General features: G+C 39.7%; 1 protein-coding gene across 1 annotated transcript in view; it reads right to left on the bottom strand.

The window, feature by feature from the left end:
• LOC136581729 (mucin-2-like) overlaps window positions 1-22,958 on the bottom strand; it is a 103,095-nt gene extending 80,137 nt beyond the window's left edge. Inside the window, 19 exon segments of the mRNA XM_066582353.1 lie at window positions 881-1,032; window positions 1,087-1,239; window positions 1,352-1,475; window positions 2,358-2,613; window positions 3,154-3,280; window positions 3,366-3,460; window positions 4,331-4,495; window positions 5,523-5,660; window positions 5,820-5,889; window positions 6,010-6,120; window positions 6,248-6,386; window positions 8,412-8,529; window positions 9,707-9,832; window positions 10,920-11,136; window positions 16,941-17,056; window positions 17,844-17,934; window positions 18,150-18,264; window positions 22,259-22,520; window positions 22,883-22,958. Coding sequence (XP_066438450.1) covers window positions 881-1,032; window positions 1,087-1,239; window positions 1,352-1,475; window positions 2,358-2,613; window positions 3,154-3,280; window positions 3,366-3,460; window positions 4,331-4,495; window positions 5,523-5,660; window positions 5,820-5,889; window positions 6,010-6,120; window positions 6,248-6,386; window positions 8,412-8,529; window positions 9,707-9,832; window positions 10,920-11,136; window positions 16,941-17,056; window positions 17,844-17,934; window positions 18,150-18,264; window positions 22,259-22,520; window positions 22,883-22,958 — 2,651 coding nt within the window.
• Between the last annotated feature and the right edge of the window lie 225 nt (window positions 22,959-23,183).

The following is a 23,183-nucleotide window of genomic DNA, read 5'->3' as shown; positions in this document are numbered from 1 at the left end:
ATGCAAAATTAAAAATATTCAAAAAGTGGGAGTTAAAAAGAGTGATCAATTTTTTAGAGTTGTTTGTGATTTAGTTGTAAATGGATTTTACAGGTTTTAATATTGATGATCTTTCTAAAGGATTGGTCGTCAGTGTGGGATCTGTTGACCAGCGATCTCCTAGGGCCAAACAACAGAACAAAGGAGGTTGCATCTTTACTGTAGTACACAACAGAACTATGTACATGGGGTTGTGTCTGCTTTTGCAACTCAGTCTCATTAGAAGAAAAATAGGTTTTATGTAATCGTGCCAACCACTATGGCTGGTGCACTACCTTAGTAGCATAGGTTTTCTTCATGCCACTATGCTTTTTTCATAGCATGGCCACTGCTCTTTAATTTAGATAGTCGGCCATGCTACGTTAATACCATCCCTGAAGTGCGCTAACGCATTGTGCATTAGCACTGCTACATCTATAGTACCAAACAGAGCTTCATGAATGAGAATGCTGCTTTGTGGGGTACAGCAGTAAGGGGGGACTACACAATGTTATGCTCATTGTCATTGCTTCCAGTGGTAGTCTATCCAATGATCTTACATTGATGGCCCCTATCCTTACATGGTAGGTGGGGTACTTTGTTGCAGATTTTGCATTAAGACCCAAGAGATACAAATGATGTCTATAAAGATTACAAGTGTTCATAGGAATAGGGGGAAAACATTAAAATGTGATAGAGAAGAATAAAATAAGCTTTCACGTTGCAGCATGAGCCAGGAAACGAGTTGGAGGTGAATACTTGGCATTTTCAAAATGTCAAGCTCACCTATAATAATATATCTCAGACTAATCAGAAATGTATATTTAGCTTTATATTCGATTACTTTGCCTTGTTATGTTACCATGTATTGCAGTCCACTTTGGCATGAGTTCCATGGGGATAAATGACTTCATTATGGACACAAGGACATCTGTCTTCAGGAACACAACCTCCAGCTCCATCATCTAGAAGTCCATTGGGGCAAACACACCCCGAGATGCACTCTGTCTGGAACTGCATTAGAAGAAAAGCTAATTATACATTTTCTGCTTTACAATTAAGTCTTACATTATGCTTAGTAACAATAACAATGATTAAAAGAGATAGAGATGCAACATACATATTCAACTCCGAGAGTCTTGCAGCTCCTGTGCTCTTGGGCTCCCGAACCACTTGATTGGGCTTTGTTGCAATCAAAGTAGACTTTTCCCGCAGGGCAAGCTGTAAAGAGACACTAGATGAGTCTGTAGTATATCTGGCTTATATCAGTAGTATATCTATTTATTAAACTGGCTGTATGAGACTAAAAAAGTGTCTTCTTTCTTTCACAAACAGCATAATGCTTATCCATAGGCTGTGTCTGGTATTGCAGCTCAAGTAGATGATCCTGCACTACAATACCAGATGCGACTTCTAGACAAAAGCGATGCTGGTTATGAAAAAAGACTCTCTTTCTCCTAATCTCAGACAACCCTTTCAATACTTACAATTCAAAGGGAAAAATACAAATAGGGACCTGTTAGCCAAAACTGGATTTGGTACTAAGCAATTCTAAAAAAAAAAAATTTTCCTTTTTCTTTTTCAAACTTTCCTAAATCTACTTTGCGGCGGCATTACAAAAGGTCTTCCATCATGTAAGGTGTTCACGTTAACTTTACTTATTTATGTATGATGCAGATGAGAGAATATATTCCCTGCTAATCACTCTATTCATTGTAAATTTCAAAACTAGTCAAAAAATTCTACTATCTCCAGTATATTGCGGATTTTTACTTACTTTCTTCAAGGTATCCCATTTTATTTATTTATATATATATATATGTATGTATGTATATATATATATATATTTCTGACTATTACACTGTTTTCAATGGTAACAACCCCTGTCTGTTATTGAATGCATCAATCTGACTTTGAAATTATAGAAATATAGAAAGTAGATAGAAGATTATAATATTTCCTTACTTTCATTGACGTGGGTGGTACAGAGAAGCTTCCCATTATGGCAGGAGCTGTTTTATAAAATAATTAAATATATTGTAAATAACTTCATAGCACTTGTGATTGACAAATGTGGTAAAAATCACTAATGTTGTGTTAAAAAGATTTCTGCCTAAAATATATAGAGTATATTGAGTTATGTTTGTAGTTGATTTGTTGTCAAATTAATTGACCACAATATAAATGTGAACAATGGATTTCAAATATATCTCCTTAGGGAGAGCACCTAGAAGGTGAGTGAGTGAAAAGACGTATAAGCCCATTCATGCTCCTCTGGGTGACACTACAATTCTATGACTTACAGTATTGAACAGTTTAAGCTGGTTGGGAACACTTACCAACGCTCATCATGTTTGTAGATAACATCTAATGGTTCCACATAGGTGCCTTGGTAATAGCAGGAACACTCAGATATGGGCACACAATCGTCCTTCTCATTCAAATACTGTCCATTTGGACACCCACAGCCATCTACTGGTGTAAATATAGTGTGACAAGCCTTCTCTCCCTCTGCCAAGGATCGGCAAGTCGGCTGGCATGTGGTCAAGTTATACATGTAAACTTGGTTGGATGAACAGGAAGCAATGTCCTTATCTATAGGGAAAATTGGAAAACAGTTTTTACAGTAATTAACATTAACAAATCAATGATTTCAACCTTCGCAAGATATTTCCTTAATTTAAAATTGTATTATATCAATGCATTCGATGATGCAACTGAATTTATAATAGAGAGAGTAACACAAAAAAATCAAATAAAGTAATTACAAATTGATTCACTGAAGAACACAACAATGTACTTGAATGATTGTGTCAAATGATCTATTAAAATCAGCTCTTGTTAGAACTTGTAATGTTACTATGAAGAAGGAGCTAGTTCAGAATGGTGTCATCCCACATCCTCATAGGTGTCAACTTTTATATGGCTCCACCCCTGCACTGACACACATACAAACATGGAAGAAAGTAGGAGGAGAAAAGACAATGGATTGAAAGGGAGAAAAGAATGCAAGGGGACAATAGTCTAAGGTAGCATTTGAAGGAGTGCCATTTTGATTATTCTATTATGGGTCCCAACAATAATAGTGGTGATAGTCATTGTGTTTGTAAAATCAGCCACATAAGATGCTCTTACCACAGATTCCGTTCTTCCATCCCCACAGAATGATCCCCTTCGCAGCACAGGCTCTGACATAGGAGGAGAGCGCCGCACACATACAGTGCTCACTGTCCTTACAGGAGCATGAATCATAGCGGCACCTCTGTGGGTGAAAAATAAGAGGAACTTATAGAGAAAAGAATACAACTGCATGATCTTGAGATTGTACACACAAAATTAAAGCAAACCTTTGCATATTCAGTAGGGTCTATTGTGGAATGACACTTGGCAAATGGAGACTCGTCCTTTTCCAACTTAGAGCACCAGTAGTCTGCATAATTTTCTGAAAAATAAAGTGGGTAGTACGCTTAAAATCTGATGAGTTTAATATCAGGATAGTGATCCTGACGAAAGAACATTTACTATGCCTAACATTCTCATATTAATCGATATTATGCTCTGTGCAAACTAGCGTCATGGCTATCGTTCATAATGGAGCCATTAAACTATGCTGGATCTTTATCCAATGGATCCAAATGTATCCTCGTGGATGACTTTAATGTACAATGAGCTCCATAAGGTTTCTGGCAGTGTCTCAATTATTATGACTGCAGAATACCAAAGTTTGCAGCCTAATTTTAGTCACTAGAACCCTTAGCGGAAACCTAAAAATGGTAATGTGAACAGAACCTAAGATCAAATGTAAAATCACAAATTTGGTCTTTCGACTAGCAATCTCTACTGGAGGTGTACTGTAAATCTTGACTTGGTGCAAGTTCTCACATCATTTCATATCACTAATCAATGCAACCTTCTTAGAGGACAATGTAAAAGATGGTAAACAAAACTTATAGCACAACCAGTATTTTTAATGTCCATGTTGTATAGTGGACTACAAGGAGTGCAATATTGACTGCACACTGTTCCTATAATAATGAAGTGTTCAATTCAAAATGATTCAAGCTCTTACCCATTCATTCTCTAAGTGTTAACTGCAAGAAACACTCTTATTTTTTTAACAACCGATCCACTAGTTTTTTTCTCAGGAAAGCTCAACTATGTACTACTCATGCCAATGGTGTCTATGTATAATGTGATAATCACTGTGCTATGTATGCCTGCCTTTGTTATTAAAGAATTGGCAATAAAACTCTTAATGTTAGACAAAAATGTTTTCATTATAATACATATTCAAGGTGAATTGTATTCTTACTGTTCTCAATGCTAAGGCTGCATGGATCATCCAACCAATCAGATACATCATGACAAGTGGGCTGGGCCTTCCAAGTGTTGGCAAAGGCTGATGCTGTTGCTTCCACAAGACCTCCAGATGTTTTAAAGTCATCTCCTTCCTTGGAGTTGAAGTTTCCACAAAGGCCTAAAGAAGACAATGAATTTTTAAGGACATCTAGAATAATGATCGTAAAAAATCAGCACAGATATAAATCATATATTGCAAATATACACAAATATAATTGTACCCCATGCCTTCCTGATACTTTAGAAATACGTCCTACTTTGAAAATCTAAATTAAAGACGAAACTGCTAGGACTATAAAGGACTGTTGTTGCAATTTTTATTCCTCCGATTTTTGCACTAATTGACATGGCTAATCTATGTGCTGTGAAGTTGATGTTGGATGTATGCAAAAAAGAAACCAAAAGTTCCCATAGACCTTTTAATAACTGTCAGCCAAATGCTTGCTCAGCCAACAGCTACTTCTCCCAACTTTCACATACACATGAATCCTAAGTGAGGTCCAGCATTCATGTGGTTTCGAAGGGTTGAGTGGAGAAAACCACAGTCAAACTTTCCAGGAAGAACAAAAGGACCAGGTGTTGATACTCGACTGTCAATGGAAAGCCAAGAGGTACCTATACACATATGGTTGTCATCTGGTTGGTGGGTTCAAATGACTTTAGAAACCACAATAGACAACCTTTCCAAGCGTAAAGTTCTGAAATGGTGACACAATAGAAGCCTTTTTATGGTAGTTATGTAACAGTTTTTGAAACACTTTTTTGATCCAAAGCCAGAAGTGGATCCAGCAGGAAGGAGAAGTAGAAGTCCTTCTTTTATATCTCCATTCCTTTTGAATCCCCTTCTAGCTTCCGCTTAACTGCATGAAAAACTGGCACGAAGAATATGGCTTTCTCCAAAGAATGTTGTGCTTAGTACCAGCCTGACTCTGCATTACTTATATTGCTAAATACAAATAAAAGAGTAATTATATTCGCTTTTGCCTTTGTACTATTTTGGCATGTGGGATTCCAATTGGTGCTAACTATATCACTTTGCGTTGGTTTATCGTTGCTCAGTTGGGATCATTTTTTACTGAATCCATAAAATGTAGCATGCTAATCTTTGGCATGCAAGAAACTATGTTGACTATAGTTTCACCGACCTCTTAGTCGTCTTCTGGCGGATTTCTCCATAGTGATGTACAACTGCATTTTGGATAACAGCTGAATCTGCATTTGAAGGCCATAAGTTGTTTGTACAATGATGTGGTTTTCAAACGGCTGCAGGATTGAAAAACTTGCTGTGGAGAAAACAGAAAGTCAGTGATAATTACCTTGATGCTCAAATGCCGCCACTTAGCACCCTTCGCCCATTTAGTGCCATGGTTTACCTTTTTTAATGTATTATTCTCTATACAGAATTATATATTATTCATTACTTTGCTATTTGCAAGTTTTACCTGTGACATGAGGCAGGGTTATTTTAAGATTATTGAGTAGCACTGTGCCATCTACTTTGAAGACCACGATCTAGAAGAATGAAACAACAGTGAGTTGGTTTGGTACACTTCTTAGTTACAGTCTTTATTCTTCAATGTTTCTATCATGTTAAATGTAAGGACCTAATATATATTCATATACCGTACTTACATTCTTCCTGCTGTCTGTTAGGAGTACAACAGATTTAAGACAAGTCTCTCTCTCCAAGGAACTACAAGGTGTCAGCTCACCTACTATAACATGGGATTCATTTGTAGGGCCCTGTAACGAGGGATAAAATATAATATAGTCAAGTGAATTGGCTAAGTGTTTCCAAGTCAGTGACATGGCTACATTGATGGACAAAGGGATGGATACATAAAAGCTACAGCAACTAGAAGTTCCTTGCCTTAGATAGCAAATAGTAACAGTTCCCATGGAAAGTATAGGCCTTCCCATCAAAAGTGTCGAAATGGGCTCCACCTTCAATAGAGCAAAGTCCTGGACAGGCATGATCTGTACAGTGCCATCTTCCAGCAGCACATTGGCTAAAATAGATATAATATTGAAAGGGTTAACATTCATAAAATACATCAAAGCCAAATATTGGTACATTATGTAGAGTAAGTCCGTAGCTAGGTTGGTCCAGCAGTGCCGTTGCTCTGGCCGGGGTATTTAACACTTTCAGGAGATTTTGATGCTCCTGTGTCCATGTCATATTCTGAAGTTCTGGCAACCCCACATATAAAAAAATCATAACTTTTTTTTTTTACAGTGATATATCTGTATGTGAACTTGTCTTTTTGTAGGACAAGTTGTGTTTTCCAATGGTACAATTTAACTTACCATTTACTGTGTTGGAAGACTTTTAAAAATTTCTAAGTGGGGCAAAATGGAAAAAAACACCATTTGCAGTGGGGGGTTGTTTTTACGACCTTCAGTAAAACTGGCATGTTATCTTTATTCTGTAGGCCGGTACGATTGTGACTAAACTACATTTATATATTTTTTATGTAGCACTACTTAAAAAAATGCCTTTAGGAAAAATTGCTCTCTTGACCCCTATAACCTTTTAGATTTTTCCATTGATGCAGGTGTGTGTGGGCTTGTTTTTTGCAGGGCAGCCTGTAGTTTTTATTGGTAACAATTTGGCATGCAAACAAAGCTTTGATCTGCTTTTTTTGCAATTTTTTGAGATGGGGTGACCAAAAAAGCTCAAACTTTCAAATTCTGGGATGCAAAGTGTTGGCATTATCAGACTTGGTTTAAAGGGGTTGTCCCGCGGCAGCAAGTGGGTCTATACACTTCTGTATGGCCATAATAATGCACTTTGTAATATACATTGTGCATTAATTATGAGCCATACAGAAGTTATAAAACGTTTTATACTTACCTGCTCCGTTGCTGGCGTCCTCGTCTCCATGGTGCCGACTAATTTTCGCCCTCCGATGGCCAAATTAGCCGCGCTTGCGCAGTCCGGGTCTTCTCCTGTTCTCTATGGGGCTCCGTGTAGCTCCGCCCCGTCACGTGCCGATTCCAGCCAATCAGGAGGCTGGAATCGGCAATGGACCGCACAGAAGAGCTGCGGTCCACGGAGGAAGAGGATCCCGGCGGCCATCTTCACCGGTAAGTATAGAAGTCACCGGAGCGCGGGGATTAAGGTAAGCGCTCCGGTAAGCTTTCTTTAGGTCCCTGCATCGGGGTTGTCTCGCGCCGAACGGGGGGGGGGGGGGTTGAAAAAAAAAAAACCCGTTTCGGCGCGGGACAACCCCTTTAACTTAGACAATGGACAAGTACTGACATCCCTAATATAGGAGAAACTATCACTTTAATCAATCAGATATATGTATACAGCAATATATATGTATATGAGAAAATGTCTGCATGTAACACATAGGTATTTTTACAATTTCTATATACATGGAGAGCCTGGATATCCTGTGCATATCTGGATGATTGCCATATTTTTATACTTCTGTATATTGTTATGCGTCTATCAGATGGTTGATAGTTCCCAGGAGATATGTTTAGAACTTTCTTTTGTTTTACCCGGTAATAGGTATTTATCTACCTATCTCTTTTATTTATTTGTTTAAACCAATAGATGTCATTTCTACCCAATAACTTACTTAATTCATGACACGAGTTACATGTCTATTGGAATAGTTGTACTTCATTATTATTTTATGTGATCATTTGTTTTATGTTTTGAAAAAAATATATATTATTGAAAAAAGGTTTTTTTTTTTACTTACTTTATTATTTTTTTAGTCCCCAATAGGGAATATTAACTTGCAATAGTTTTATCAGTTATAAAGTATAATGCAATATTATAGTATTGCATTACACTGTATTTTAATAGGCTTTCCATTAAAAACATGTCACAGGCACTTATCAATAGGAAAACAATCATGGCAGCACTTGGGGCCTTCTGAAGGCCTCAAGCTGCAATGACATCCGGACAGGACTCCCACCATTTTATCACGGCAGTGCCATTCAGAACATTTAAATGCCGCTGTCAGAATTGACAGTTGCATTTAAAGGGTTAAAAGCTGTCATACTTCTGTCCTTACCATTCATCACAGTCATTTTTCATGGTTTGCCCAGGTGCATATAATGTTCCTCGATGCTTGCATTGACACTCATTGACTGGTATACAGCCCCTGTTGCCGTAATCATCCTGTACAGTGCCTGGAAATAGTAGACACAAATATTTTATTGTTAAATGTAATTTTGCTATATCTTTGACTTTCAGGCAATGTTCATTATACTCCCTCCTACATTAGTCTTAACGTCTGTTAATTTGTAATCTGTGAGAGCCACAAATATAATTTGCTTTATAGATAGAGAATTAAAATGAGACATCTCTCTTGGTCTCCGTTAATGCGAGCTCATCTTTCATCCTATGGCAGGAGGGTACAGAACTTGTTTATCTTTTTCTCCTTCCCTTATCATAGAGGAGAGAACAATATTGGGATCATTTGGTGGGATTTCAACCTCTTTGTTTTCTAACTTTGCAGAATCTTGAAAAAGGGAAAACACATGGGGTCAAGCCCACTGCCCATCTTCAAAGGCGCCATAGAGACTGCCTCTATGGTACATATGCCTTAGTGCTCCTAACTTCAGGGCTACAATATCCCTGAAACTGTGATGCCAAGCACTGTTCTCCGTTGTCTGGCCTGAAGCACTATAGCAGATTATAAAGTCACTCAGCATTTATATGCTATTATTACTAGTCAAGATCTCTGAATATCTGATTCCTCTTGTCATGGGTATGAATGCTGTAGGTAACGCCACAGAGGCTATGCTGAGGGTGAAATCGGAGACTATCTAGAGGGTTGTGTTATATACCTCTATGAGTTTAGATATACCTAACTGTAAAGTATTTAACAAGTATAAGGTGTAGCTGGGCATGACTACCAGGTATTGATGCAGTCGCAAGCATTAACCTGACGGGTCTCTAGAAGAGACTGTAACTGACATGCAGTGTGGCCTTATTGAGAGACTGTTCTGTTGCTATCAGTAACCGTTAAGCTCTGTGCCTTTCAGAGGCTATGCAACTACCAAGCTTTGTACTTAATTGTGCTTGTATCCACTAAGCCTTGTACCTTCTACAATGCACCCGAAAGTCTTGCATCTCCTATTGGAGTCAAGTTAAGTTCAAAGTTATAGCTAAGCATTTGCCTTTTAATGGGCCATTTTCAAGTGGACCCTCGCAATAAGGGTCAAGGATACACACCAAATTGCCCATCTTAGATGCTAAGCTCCCTCTATGGTCAGTACAGCTGTAGTATGTTTACACAGTAACAGCAATTTACAGTTTTTATTATTATAAGCAGAAATTATATATATTTTCCGCATGACCCACCTTCAGGGCAGAAGCAGCCGTCCATGTAATGCTCCTCACACAGGCTGTGTATCTCTAGATGGGCACAGGAGCTTTTGCAAGGGGAGGCACTTTCTTGATAAATCATATTTGCAGGACATTGCTTAGCTGGAAAACACATAAACACATATTACTTTCAATTTATATTATGCATGGAATACTAGAAATAACTAGTATCAACTGAGACCCCCACCCATTAACTGAGCAACGGGGTTCTGGGGTCTTTTTTGAGCTCCATGCTCTCTGATTTTTAGCTTAGAGATCTCCAAGTTAATGCCACTAGCTAAACTACCATTAGACTGAATGTTATAATAAGAAAATGTGATTATAGAGAGTTTGTCAGCTTGAACATGCTGACGAAAGTGCAGGCTTCATGTTACAGAGCAGGAGGAGCTGAGCGGACTGATATATAGTTTTATGGGGAAAGATTCAGTAGAACTTGTATTTTATTCATTTATATCTCTACTTGTTCTGTGTTGAACAGTTCAATGGCCGATCCTATCAGTGATTGATGGCTACCTTTGCATGTACAGTCATACACAGATGAGCTAGTGTTACCTTGGTTAGTTATTTCTTTCTGTCTAAATCTCCCAGACTCTTTTTCCTGAGATGGTCATGTGATCTACTCAAATCTACTTGGGGGTTATGTATTCATTTTCTAGTCAAATTCTCAGTTTGTGTGATGCTGTTACATGAATCTACCACTGAAACTGCCTGCAGGGGCATACATGCACTCCAATACCAGTTATTGATGATGATCACACAGTTATAATTGAGGAGATCACAGCTCATCCTTCTGACTGTTTACTTGTGGCCTGTAGCTTATTTAGATTAATATAGAATATAATGATAATTAAACTGCCTCCCTATCAGGTAGAATGGTATTACCTTAGCTAATGTTGTGCTGATGCATCATGGGTTAGATGTGAAATTGAAAGAAAAAAAATCTCATCTTCAGGATGATTCCTGACAAGCATCAGACAGGGGGCTACACATCATGGAAGTGATGGGAATACACAGAGGAGACCTCTAAAGTATGACAGGAAATCAGTTGAGGGGGGAAAAATTATTTTCATAGAGTGGCCCTTTAAGAAAAGATGTTCCACAACCATTATTTTGTGGCAAATGCAAGTATTGACAAAATTTCTGGGCAGCTGTCAGGTTTTCCTCAAGTAGGCAGAAGTAAAATCCTTACGACAGAAGTTCTCAGTTCTCCAGTTTCCTGGGCGTCCTCCAGCGTGGGAGCATTGTCTGGAATACTCTGTGATAGTACTGCACAGGCAGAAGGAGTCTTGAGACTGATCACAGGAACACATGTCCAGCATGCAGGCTTGGATGTAGTTTTCCACGTTCACAGAACTTTCACAATTGGAGAATGCCTCATGCGTCAGGTGCCGTTCACACACAGAGCGCTAAGGGGAAAATATCACTGTGTTATTATCATTAGTTATGTATTCTTTATCCGGTGATATCCGGTGACGTTATTTTCAAGTACAAACACCGGAAAATTGTTGGGGCTGCAGTGCTGGATCCCCATGGCAGAGGGTGGGTAAATAGTGTTTCTTTGGTTATATTAGCACAGTGGGCTCTAAAAGGGAAAATGTTGTCCGGTAAACATCCAACCCCTTTAACCCCTTAGTGACGGCCCTATAGTGTTTTTATGTCCTGCTGTTGCAGGACATGTATGGAGGGAGATAGCGCTGCTATCTCTCTCCATACAGTGCGGGCATCAGCTGTTTATTACAGCTGACACCCGCAGCCAATAGCCGCAATCAGCCGTATGGCCGATCATGCCTATCAACCCTTTAACCCCTTAGTGACGAAGCCTGTTTGCGCCTTAGTGACGGAGCCAAATTTTGGAAATCTGACATGCGTCGTTCAACGTGGCATAACTCCGTAAAGGCTTTACATATCCCAGTGATTCTGACATTGTTTTTTCGCCACATGTTGTACTTCATTTAGATTGTAAAAAGAGACCGATATAATTTGTGTATATTTATTAAAAGTACCAATATTGGAAAAATTTTGAAAAAATTGTCATTTTTTCACATTTTCAACCGTAATATCTCAAATATGTCCAAACATACTGTACAAATTTTTGATAAGATATGTATTTCCATCTGTTTACTTTATTCTGAATGCACAATTGAAAAACTTTTGTGTTTTTTTTAACCATTTAGAGGACGTACAAATTTAACATTACTTTTTAGCATTTTGAGGAGCACTTTGTTTTCCTGCACCAAGCCAAGTTTGCAGAGGCTCATAAGTGTCAGAATAATAGATACACCCACAAATGACCCCATTTTAAAAACTACACCCCTTAGTGTATTCACTGAGGGGTGTCATGAGTATTTTGACCCCACCAGTTTTTTTCAGGAATTAGTTCAATTTAGGGGACAAAAAATAAAATTTCATATTTTTGCAAATATGTCATTTTAAAGACATTTTTTTTTCCTATAGAGCCCATGAAAATGAGGATTTACACACCAAAATGGATACCCCCGTTTCTCCCGTGTTCAGAAACATACCCATTGTGGCCCTAATCTTATGTCTGGATGCATAACGGGAGCCAAAATGAAAGGAGTAGTCGGTGTCTTTCAGAACATAAATTTTGCTTGAAGGAGTTTTAGGCCCATAGCACACTTGTAGAGCTCTTGAGCGGCCAAAATCAAAGAGAACCCCCACAAGTGACCCCATTTTGAAAACTAGACCCCTTAATGAATTTATCTAGGGGTGTACTGCCCATTTTGATCCCACAGTTTTTGAATGAATTGAAGCAAAGCAAAAGGAAAAAATTGTGATTTTCGTTTTTTTGGCAATTCTGTCGTTTTAAAAACTGCTTTTTTGGTACAGCACACACATGAATAAAGACTTGCACCCCAAAGTGGATACCCCTGTTTGTCCCGTGTTCAGAGACATACCCATTGTGGCCCTAATCTTTTGTCTGGATGCACAACGGGGCCCAAAATGAAAGGAGTAGTCGGTGGCTTTCAGAACAGAAATTTAGCATGAAGGTGATTTAGGCCCCATTGCCCACTTGTAGAGCCCTTGAGCGGCCAAAACAACATAGAACCCCCACAAATGATCCCATTTTGAAAACTAGACCCCCTAACGAATTCATCTCGGGGTGTACTGTGTATTTTTACCCTACAATGTTTGAATAAATCTAAGCAAAGCAGTAGGAAAAAAATTACAATTTTCATTTTTTTGGCAGTTGTATCAATTTAAAAACTGTTTTTTTTGTACAGCACACATAGGGATGAAGACTTTCACCCCAAAATGGATACCCCTGTTTGTCCCGTGTTCAGAACCATACCCCTTGTGACCCTAATCTACTTAAAGGACGCATGGCTAGGCCTATAAAGGAAGGAGCTCCGGTTGGATTTTAGGGTACAACGGAATAAATTCCAGGCCCCATTGCCCACTTATAGAGTCATTGAGCGTCCAAAACTATAAAGACCCCCACAAATATCCCCATTTTAAAAACTAGACCCCTTAACGAATTCATCTAGGGGTGTACTGCGTATTTTGACCACACAGTATTTGAATAAATTTCAGCAAAGCAGAAGAAAAAAATTACAATTTTCATTTTTTTGGCAATTTTGTCAATTTAAAAACTTTTTTTTTTGTACAGTTTACATAGGAATGAAGACGTTCACCCCCAAATGGATACCCCCGTTTGTCCCGTGTTCACAAACATACCCATTGTGGCCCTAATCTACTTACAGGAAACATGGCAAGGCCTGTAATGGAGGGAACACGCGTTGGATTGCAGGGCATAACTGAATAAATTCCAGGCCCCATTGCTCATTTGTACGGAATAAAAATTGACTCCCTAAAATCCCCCCCCCCCCCTCCACGCCCTTTTCGGCGTTCCCCAAATCTTAGATAAAAGTAATAATGTGAACTGTGTAGTATTTCCAAAGACGGGTAATTATGGAGGCTGGTTGGGATGGGCACATGGGGCAATAAAACCGGGTATCCCCCCTCCTCTCATGCTTTTTGGGAGTCATTTTTTGACCTCAGTGGCGGGGATGGGGTGGAAAAAGTGGCGCTCTGTGAGTCTCCGTAAGCTTGATGAGGTGCGGCGGTCTCACACAGAAGGCGCTCAACAAGCTGCTCCTGGAACTCCAGGAAGGCGAGCATTCCCGGGGCTTCTTGTAAATTGCGTATTACAGGTAGCGGTCTGAATAACGCCGGGCTCACACAGCCGTAGGTGGATCCCGGCTGTGAGCCCGGCTGTGACCCTGCGTACGGCCGCGTAATGTACTGCGCATAACTGCGTACTTACACGGGCGGTCATGCGCAGTACACCTTTTTTTTGTTTGTATTTCCCGCACCATCGCTTAGCGATGACGCGGGTACCCGCAGCCCGTATACAACGTAGTAGCGTATGGGCAGCGGGTATATCCACGACCATGGAGCACAATGGGCTCTATGTTGCGGATATCCGCGGTAAAATAGAACCTGCTGCGTTCTCTTTTCTGCGAGTGGATTACGCAATTCCAACCCGCTACTGTGAGCGGAATTGTGTAATCCAATGCGATTGATCTGCGTATTACCGCTAATCAAACGCATGCGGAATCCGTAATTCCTATCCGGTCATGTGAGACCGGCCAAAGGTAGATCGCTACCATTTTTTCACGTGACCGGGGACCGCTCAACGAGGCCACCCGTCACTGCTCCAGGCTCTCGGCGACCAACGGTCGCCGAGAGCAAGGAGATATTAAGTTTCCTGGGCTCCCCGACTCCTGCGCATGTGTCCGGTGTTTTGCCGGCGGTCGCATGCGCAGAATACGGGAAAGTTCACGGAAGAAGATCGCGTCGGGGTGCAAATATGGAGGCCTCCGGTAAAAAATTTTATCTCCTCTCACCGATCGCATCAGTGAGGGGAGATGAAGCTTCACCTTTTTTTAACTTTTACGTGATCGCCATTATTCTTTGGATAACGGCGAACACGTGATCAGGAACCGCTCACCGCGGCTCTCCGTGAAATCTCCAGGCTCTCGGCTAAGTTTTGTAGCCAGGAGCAGGGAGATTTTAAAAAACCACGGCTTTTGCGCATGCGCCTGCCACTTTGGCGACGGGCGCGTGCGCAGAAGCTGGGTTGAGGTCCGCGGATAAATCCGCAGGCCTTAGGTACGTCATTTCATCCTCCCTCACGGATATGATCCGTGGGGGGAGATGAAACGCAAGCTTTTTTAAACTTTTTAAAACTTTTTTTTTACTTTTTGCACTTTTTTTTTTTTACCTTTTACCCCTTTTTTTTTTTTTTTTTTACTTTTTGCACTTTTTTTTTACTTTACATGATCACTGTCATCCATTGGATGACAGTGATCATGTCCCCAGCGACATCCCTCTGCTCTTGGCTACACATGGCAGCCAGGAGCAGAGCAATTTTGAATTTCCCGGGGCTCGAGCCCCTCTGTGCACGCGCCCGATGTCAATCATCGGGCGCGCATGCGCAGACGGGGATTTCGGGTCCCGGGACATCGGGACATCGCAGAGGACCGGGGGTGAGTATCTTCACCTCCCCTCATGGATCCGATCCATGAGGGGAGGTGAAACTTTACTTTTGTTTTACTTTTTAAACTTTTTCGCGATCACCGCTATCGCAATGGATAGCGGTGATCGCGGGCCCGGGGACCGCTCACAGTGGTCCCCGGTAACACCTCCTGGTTCCCGGCTACCTTCAGGAGCCGGGAGCCAGGAGATTTTAAATCTGCCGGGGACACCCGGGCTCCTGCGCGTGCGCGTGACGTCATCGTCAGGCGCGCATGCGCAGAAGGCCGCCGGCGGGTCCGGGAGGACCAGATCTCCGGGGGACACCGCCGACAAGCCGTGTGAGTATTTTCAGCTGCCGTGATGGATCCGATCCATCATAGCAGCTGAATTACTACTTTTTTACACTGTTTTGTTTACTTTTTTGCGATCGGCGCTATTCATTTTATAGCGCCGATCGCAAAGCCGGGGGGGACTGCCCGCATCCTGGGATGACAGCTCCATGCTGTCGGCTACCTGCGGGCACCGACAGCATGGAGCTGTCACGTCCTCAGGCCAGTGGGCATCAATCCAAAGAGGATGCATAAAACTACGTCCTCTAGGATTAAGGCCCACTTTCTGAGGACGTAGTTTCCCGATGGGGCCGTCGTTAAGGGGTTAAATGCCCCAAACGACATTCGGGGGTCCCGTACGCCCCCCCCCCCCCCCGCGCGCGCGCGCGCTGAGATCGGGGAAGCCGTGCAGGTGTCACGGCAGCAGGATTGGGTTATATAAACTGCCTGTCAAAAAGCAGTATGACATAATGCTATATCGCTGGTTGTGGTCCTCTGGGAGAACTAAAAGAAAGTGTAAAAATAAGAGCCAAAAAGTTTTACTAATTATTAAAAAAAAACCTTTGGCCTCATTTGCAATTAAAAAAATCAAAATAATAAACCAAAAATACGTGTTTGGTATCGCTGGGTCCGTAAAAGTCTGATCTATCAAAGTAATGTATTATTTACCCCACACGGTGAAAAAAAAAATAAAGGACGCCCAAAATGCACTTTTTTGCTCACCCTATCTCCGAGAAAAAATGTAATAAAAAGCGATCAATAAGTCAATTGTACGCATCAATGGTACCAACGGAAACGACAAGACGTACCGCACAAAATGAGCCCTCACGTAACTATGTCGACAAAAAAATAAAAAAGTTATCGTGCGCAGAAAATGGACAGAAAATAATTTAAAAAAATTAAATATCTTAAAAAAAATACAAGTAGTACAGCAAAAAAAAAACAACTATATATATGTTTGGTATCGTAGTAATCGTAGTGACCCATAGAATAAAGTTATCGGGTCATCTTTGTTGAAGTTTGTGCGCCGTAGAAAGAGGACGCACCGAAAGATGTTGGAATGTCGTTTTCTTCTATTTCTCTCCACTTAGAATTTTTTAAAAGTTTTTCAGTACATTATATGGTACAATAAATAGCACCATTGAAAAATACAACTCGTCCCGCAAAAAACAAGCCCTTGTACAGCGACGTCGATGGATAAATAAAGGAGCTACGATTTTTTAAAAGGAAGGAAGAAAAAACGAAAATGGAAAAAAGCAAAAATGCTCCGTCACTAAGCGGTTAACCTGTGGTACATGTAGCCCAGGAGTATGGAACAGAGAAATGGAAATGCTTAACTAGGCCTAACGCTGTTGTGGATGAGCCCTAATACAGTTACTTACAAATTTGGAGCATTGTGCTGTGTCCGTTTTCTGAGTCTCGTCTGTGTCTGTGCACTCATTATTTGGGTCATGAATGTTTTGTAAATTTCCAAATTGTATGGCGTTCAGCATAATATCTAAGAAGAAGAAAGATATCATGAAACACAATACTTTGTGTGCATTACATTGACTAGATCTGACAAAAGGGAGCAATATAACCTACAGTATGTCCTGCATGGCAATTTGCATAGAGAGGCATTCTTATAAGGCCTCGTTCACACGAGTGCTGTTTTCGCGCATTAGAGGTGCATGAAAAGAGCGCTTCTATGAGAACCAATGGTTTCCTATAGAAGCGTTCACATGAAGGAATTTTAGATGTACTAAATCCTCGCACCAATCAAAGCTAGGACAGTGACTGCAATGCACACATCTATGGTCCATGGTGCAAGAAAAGATAGAACTTGACCTATCTTTGGTTTACCTTCGATCATGGGAACTAGCTAATGAAAATAGCTTGAATTCAGCCGTTCACGCGATCTTTAGTGCAGTATAGCCGCCATCTTTTCCCGTGTCTCTAATGCACGAAAACAGCGCTCATGTGAACGAAGCAAAAAAGTCACTGGAGGCACATTGATATGATAATTAATCAATGTCTGAATAATGGGACTCTCAATAGTCAAACACACAGAAGTTCAGATATTAAAGGAATACCCTAGCAACATCCTCTAAGTCTTCTTATCATATACTAGTAACTGTTAAGTAAATGCTAGACCACAACCTCTCTAGCTTTGCTTTGTGTTAGACCATACCTTACCTGGCTTTTCTATAGTATGTGCTAGATCATTACTTTCGTATATACCACACCTTGTCTATTTCACCTCTATTTGAGGTGCAAACATGAACCAATTGTTACAGCCTACTTACCGCCAGAGACAAATTCATTATAAATAGGGACCCCATTGTAATCACCACATAGACCACAAGTGCGGTTATTATACTTTGAATCCAGCTCCACCTGAGAAGGAAGAGAGAAAATATTAATCCAAGACTTTTTTTACAAAAAAAAAGGAATCACAAAAAAACTTCCCCATACAAGTCAGTTATAGCACACTTTTTAATTAGAAGCAATATATATATCAAGCGAAAGTAAAGACAACATGAGCAACCCAACACCTTCCCGTAAAATGCATGAAATATGTCTGGTAGCTTTATATTTATTCTGAAACTCACCATGACAGCATCTTCTTTATTCCACATGAGGGTCAAGCCTGTCTTTGTGTGCAATTTATAGTAGGCATCATTTTTATGTATGAGGATTCCAAAGCTGTAATAAGGTATCTTGGCTCTACAAATTAAAAAAAAGATAATTATTTCTTCTCATTGATCACCAAATTTTTTTGTGGAACATCTTGAAAGAGTAGAAATACTATGACAGTTATCTAAAGTTAATTGGCTGATTGATTTGTAAAAAAGTGCACAAAAAGTACCATTAAAAAGTCTGAAGCTCTATGGTTAGAGACCTGGTGTGACGTTATATTGACTAGACACAAGGTTATTATAAGCACAGGGTTTGTCTTTGGAAGGGATGTATTTATTATATACATTATATGCCAACTACTTTTAATTGTTATAGTTACTCGTCTCTTTCTTCTCTTCTGCATTAATGGGTCATCTAGGACTTTCTAACCATAGGACCTAACTTTTTAGCTTGTTTGGATCAATGGAAAAAATGAACTATACAACATCTTGGATTGGATTGTACATTCTGTCTACCGAGTACTATTAAATAATTTTTTTTATTAAGACTGTTTATTGTATTTCACAGCTAGGAGGCTCCCAAAGGATTCAATCAATGGGTGTTGAATCTGGGTGTTCCTACTACTGAGCTTGAGTTGGAAGTACATACTACTTTAACTTTCAGTCAACATATAAGTAATGGGAAATAACGATTGAGAGAGTAGATTAAGCCTTTATGTAAACTGTTTTAATGCCAAGTATCATAAAGTCATGTTAAATTTAACTTCTAATTCCCATGGACATCTCAGGTTTAAATAGATGCTCCTTAGAAATGTCCCTACTTTCTTAGTATGGACTGGTTTTCCTGATTTGGCTTCAGAATATTCTAGAACATTCTAAATGTTATTTTAATGTAAAACCATATTTAGAAAAGCAATAGAATAATTGTTTCATATTGATAACCATAGAGTCTTGTGGTTTTTCGGCAATACATTCTAGATTAGTTGATGTAATTGTACTATATCAAATCATTAACATATATTTTTTAAAGTAAAGGGTAAACCTCCTAATATTCACTTATTGATTAACCCAGCAAATTGTAAGGCTATAAATATTTATAGCTTCCTATTAAATTGTGTAATCTGATGAGTCCCACCTCAAGCTGCTCACCATATGGCCTAAGACACATATAAGGCTTGGTGTGGTCATAAAGAAACTCCACTTTAATTACTTTATAAGAGCGGAGAACACCCAAACAAACATCTTCTACAAATGTCAGTCTATAAGTCAGATTCTCTGGCCCACAGCTGTTCTTCTCAGAATACAACACTGTAAAAAGTTAGCATTCACATGAGGGCTTCAGGAAAGTTTTTCTATCTATAACTTTGACATACTGTATTTGGGACTCAGCATCTCCATTATATAACCACAGCGGTGTTCAAAGCATAGTTTTCACTACTGATAGTTACCGATAGCCATCTGTGTATTCTACTGCTCATATACTTTTGCAAACATTATTACTTTATCTATGAAATACATAAAAATGTAATTAACTCCCCAAATTCTTGCTTTACCCCCCAAATTTTGCCAAAATTTACAGCAATTTGGGGCAAATTTTTTCACAGTTAAAGTTATGCTCTTTTTTTCAGGCAAGTTGGAAAAAATGTCTAAAAACACGTGATAAATGTTGTGAAAGCATGTAAGACAGTTTTTTTTGCAAGATTTGCACCATAAAACTGTCATATTTTGAATAGTAAAGAAGCACCAGTATTCCAGATGTGTTCTCACCAGAGCTATCTATCTATCTATCCATCCATCCATCCATATATCTATCTATCAAGTATAGAACACATTTACTCAAATTGACATTGGATCAGTCAAAATCAGTGGACCTAGCATGTGCAGTCACTCACTTTATATCAATGAACACAGGAATACATTGTTAGAGTTGGCTTTGACCTACATGGATTGTACATTGAGATAAGTGATAATGATGACCAATCATTGGGAATCTTAGGGATTGTTGAACCAGAAAAAACAGTATTTTCTATTGAATTATTGTGTCACAGCTTCAATCCTAAATAACTATTAGCTTAATTATCCCTTAGCATAAACTTTGTATTACATGAAGGTCACTTTTTACAAAGCAGCTCTATAGTAGCACTTGTAATAAAACAGACAATAAAATCTGAACTAAACTTTTAAAGAGAGAAGTAACAGTAAAAAGGTATCAATTTAACTTAACGTGATAACTTATCGATTACTTTAACAGAATAAAGTGGTCAGGTTTTTAATATAAATGTCTATTACATTTTCAGAGAATAGAGATCTAAGGTTGGTTAGATTTAGAAATTCTTCAGAACATTATATGGGTGAAGAAATGGGATTGAGCATCAAGCAGATGTCCTAAATGAAGTGGTTTCATCATTTAGTAGTACTAGTTCAGTCTTGTCAGCCTCTGACTTTTGCACTTCTATACCTCAGACTGGTCAATTTTAAGAAACCAACTGATGTCTTTGGAGCCAAGACCAAAAATATATGGCCATCAAGTCATTAAAACCGAAGGACGTGACAACAGTTTATAGACTGTTGTCACGTCCTTCAGTTTATAGACAAACCAGACAACAGTCTCCATCCCATTTTTCGAGGATCTAACAGACAATAGATATAAAATAAAATGTTAGGAATGGAGAACTCCTCTATCATGAAATACAAGACAAGATTCATATCATTCATTTTAAATAGATAGATATTCTGTGGCTGAATTTTGCCAGCCACATATACTTCCCCATACAAATCCGCTGGTATTAGATAAAATGGATTGGGTTCATGATTTACACATAACTACATAATTTACACAACCCAAACTCTGAATACACCTCTGTTCACATTTGCATTATTTCCACTTTTGGGTTTTCATTGCGATGCGTTATTTTAGAGGGGTCGTCTCACAATACATGTCGGTATTAAGTGTCATCACAGCACACTGAAGCCAAAGTTCTTATGGCTTGGTGTGAGAATTTTATAAAAGTGTTCACATACAAGCATATTTTTCAAAGATTCACGTGAAGACAACTATTGAAACAAAAGGACACAAGTGCGTGCAAGTTTGAAAAAAAAGTGGGAAGATAGTTCCTGCCCTATCTTTCTCGCACGTAGTATTAACGGTACAATCAATGGTTTTGTTTCGTCCTGTTATGCAGCCGTGATTTCCACGGCCGCATAATGGGACTAAAACAGGCCCATCTGTTTAAGCCCTTGCATGACTTTCCTGGCTCTTCGAACCTCACTCAAGTTGTCACAAGGTGCTGGTCGTGGTTGGCATAAAGAGTGGCACATAAAGCACTCTGATAAGAGAGTTAGCTTTTGTATTATTCCTTAATGCAGCTTGCTGTTCTGTTCTATCTGGCAATGAAAATGAAGATCCGACTAATGGTCTTTCACATTTACTTATATGGAGATTGAACAATTCTCATTTGAACGAGCCAATGATTCCTATTAGAGATGAGCGAACGTACTCGTTTCGAGTAATTACTCGATCGAGCACCGCGATTTTCGAGTACTTCACTACTCGGGTGAAAAGATTCGGGGGGCGGGGGGAGGCATGGCGGAGCGGGGGGTAGCAGCGGGAAACAGGGGGGAGCCCTCTCTCTCTCCCTCTCCCCCCCCACTCCCCGCTGCAACCCCCCACTCACCCACGGCGCCCCCCGAATCTTTTCGCCCGAGTACGGAAGTACTCGAAAATCGCAGCGCTCGGGCGAAAAAGGGGCGTGGCCGAGTAGGTTGGCTCATCTCTAATTCCTATGCCTGTCTAAACAGGCTGTACAAGAACAAATGAGCTAACGATGACCTCACCCGCTCGTTCGCTCCTTCAAACAAGAATCGGCTCATCTAGAAGGACCATAAGCTATTATAAGTCAATAGGGGAATAAATAGATTATGTAGATCAAAGAGACAAGATTATAAGTAATTCATCGTCTATCTCAATAACATTGTAAAAACTGGAAGGCATGACAAAACGGTAAGCAGATCATAAGTGGAAAAGAAAAAAAAAGCATAATAGATGTTCACACATAAAAATAACATAAATTCAATAGACTTACATGTCCCCATTCACTATCACTACATTGCTTCTGAATTGGATGACAATATCTTTGATGGCGACAGTGATTTTGTCTATAAGAGGATGATCACTGACTGTGGAGCGATGGACATGGACAGAGAACTCCGGATAGGAATCTCCACAGTCTGAGGCCAAGTTATAGGTACAGCTGCCAGGAAACTGGTAGAAATCCCCATCGAAGGTTTTGAAATGATAGTTTCCCCAAGTACTGCAGACGTAGTGGCCATGATTACGGATTCGACCTGTTGAAAATTGCTAAAGGTTAGAATAAGTCTGAGAACAATTCCACTAATCAAGGCTCTTTCAAGCATAATGTAAAAAATTATAGCTTTACTAAAAGGCCTTGTTTAAGGTCAGAACTTCTGTAAAACAGATCAAATCAGTAATAATTAGTACAATTGTGTTATTGTCCAGGGTATTAAGTATGTGTAAACTCACCATGGTCTTATCTATTGACCCTGCTGTTAAACTGTATTTATAATGGTAAGTTAAACCCGATCATTAGTATTAATACATTACTGTTTTGATTCCGTTATTGTGACTCTTTTCTGCTAGAAACATATCGAATGTAACAGTTATTTCAGAAAATGCAAGAAGTACTTACCTGGTCTCACTTCTAAGGCATTAGAGAGCCCCAAAGCCAGCCATAGCACCCACAAGCTGGCAGTATGGTACCCCATTGTATGCCCCAGGGGCGATTCACCTTCTAGAGTGTCAGGAACATTTGCACCTTGCTCTTATAGGATTATTTGGTGTCTTAGTGACATCAGAGTAGGAGGGACAGGAACATTTTTAATCTTTACAATCAAGGTAAACATTCTCTTTCTCGCCTCATATTAAGCCATTTGGGAGGGATACACTAAGAGATATTCATTTCCTTAACTCTGGCACTGCTGACCTAGCCT

This window comes from Eleutherodactylus coqui, chromosome 11 (genome assembly GCF_035609145.1).
Source record: "Eleutherodactylus coqui strain aEleCoq1 chromosome 11, aEleCoq1.hap1, whole genome shotgun sequence".
Taxonomy (NCBI): Eukaryota; Metazoa; Chordata; class Amphibia; order Anura; family Eleutherodactylidae; genus Eleutherodactylus; species Eleutherodactylus coqui.
This window is presented reverse-complemented; position numbering and strand designations above follow the sequence as displayed.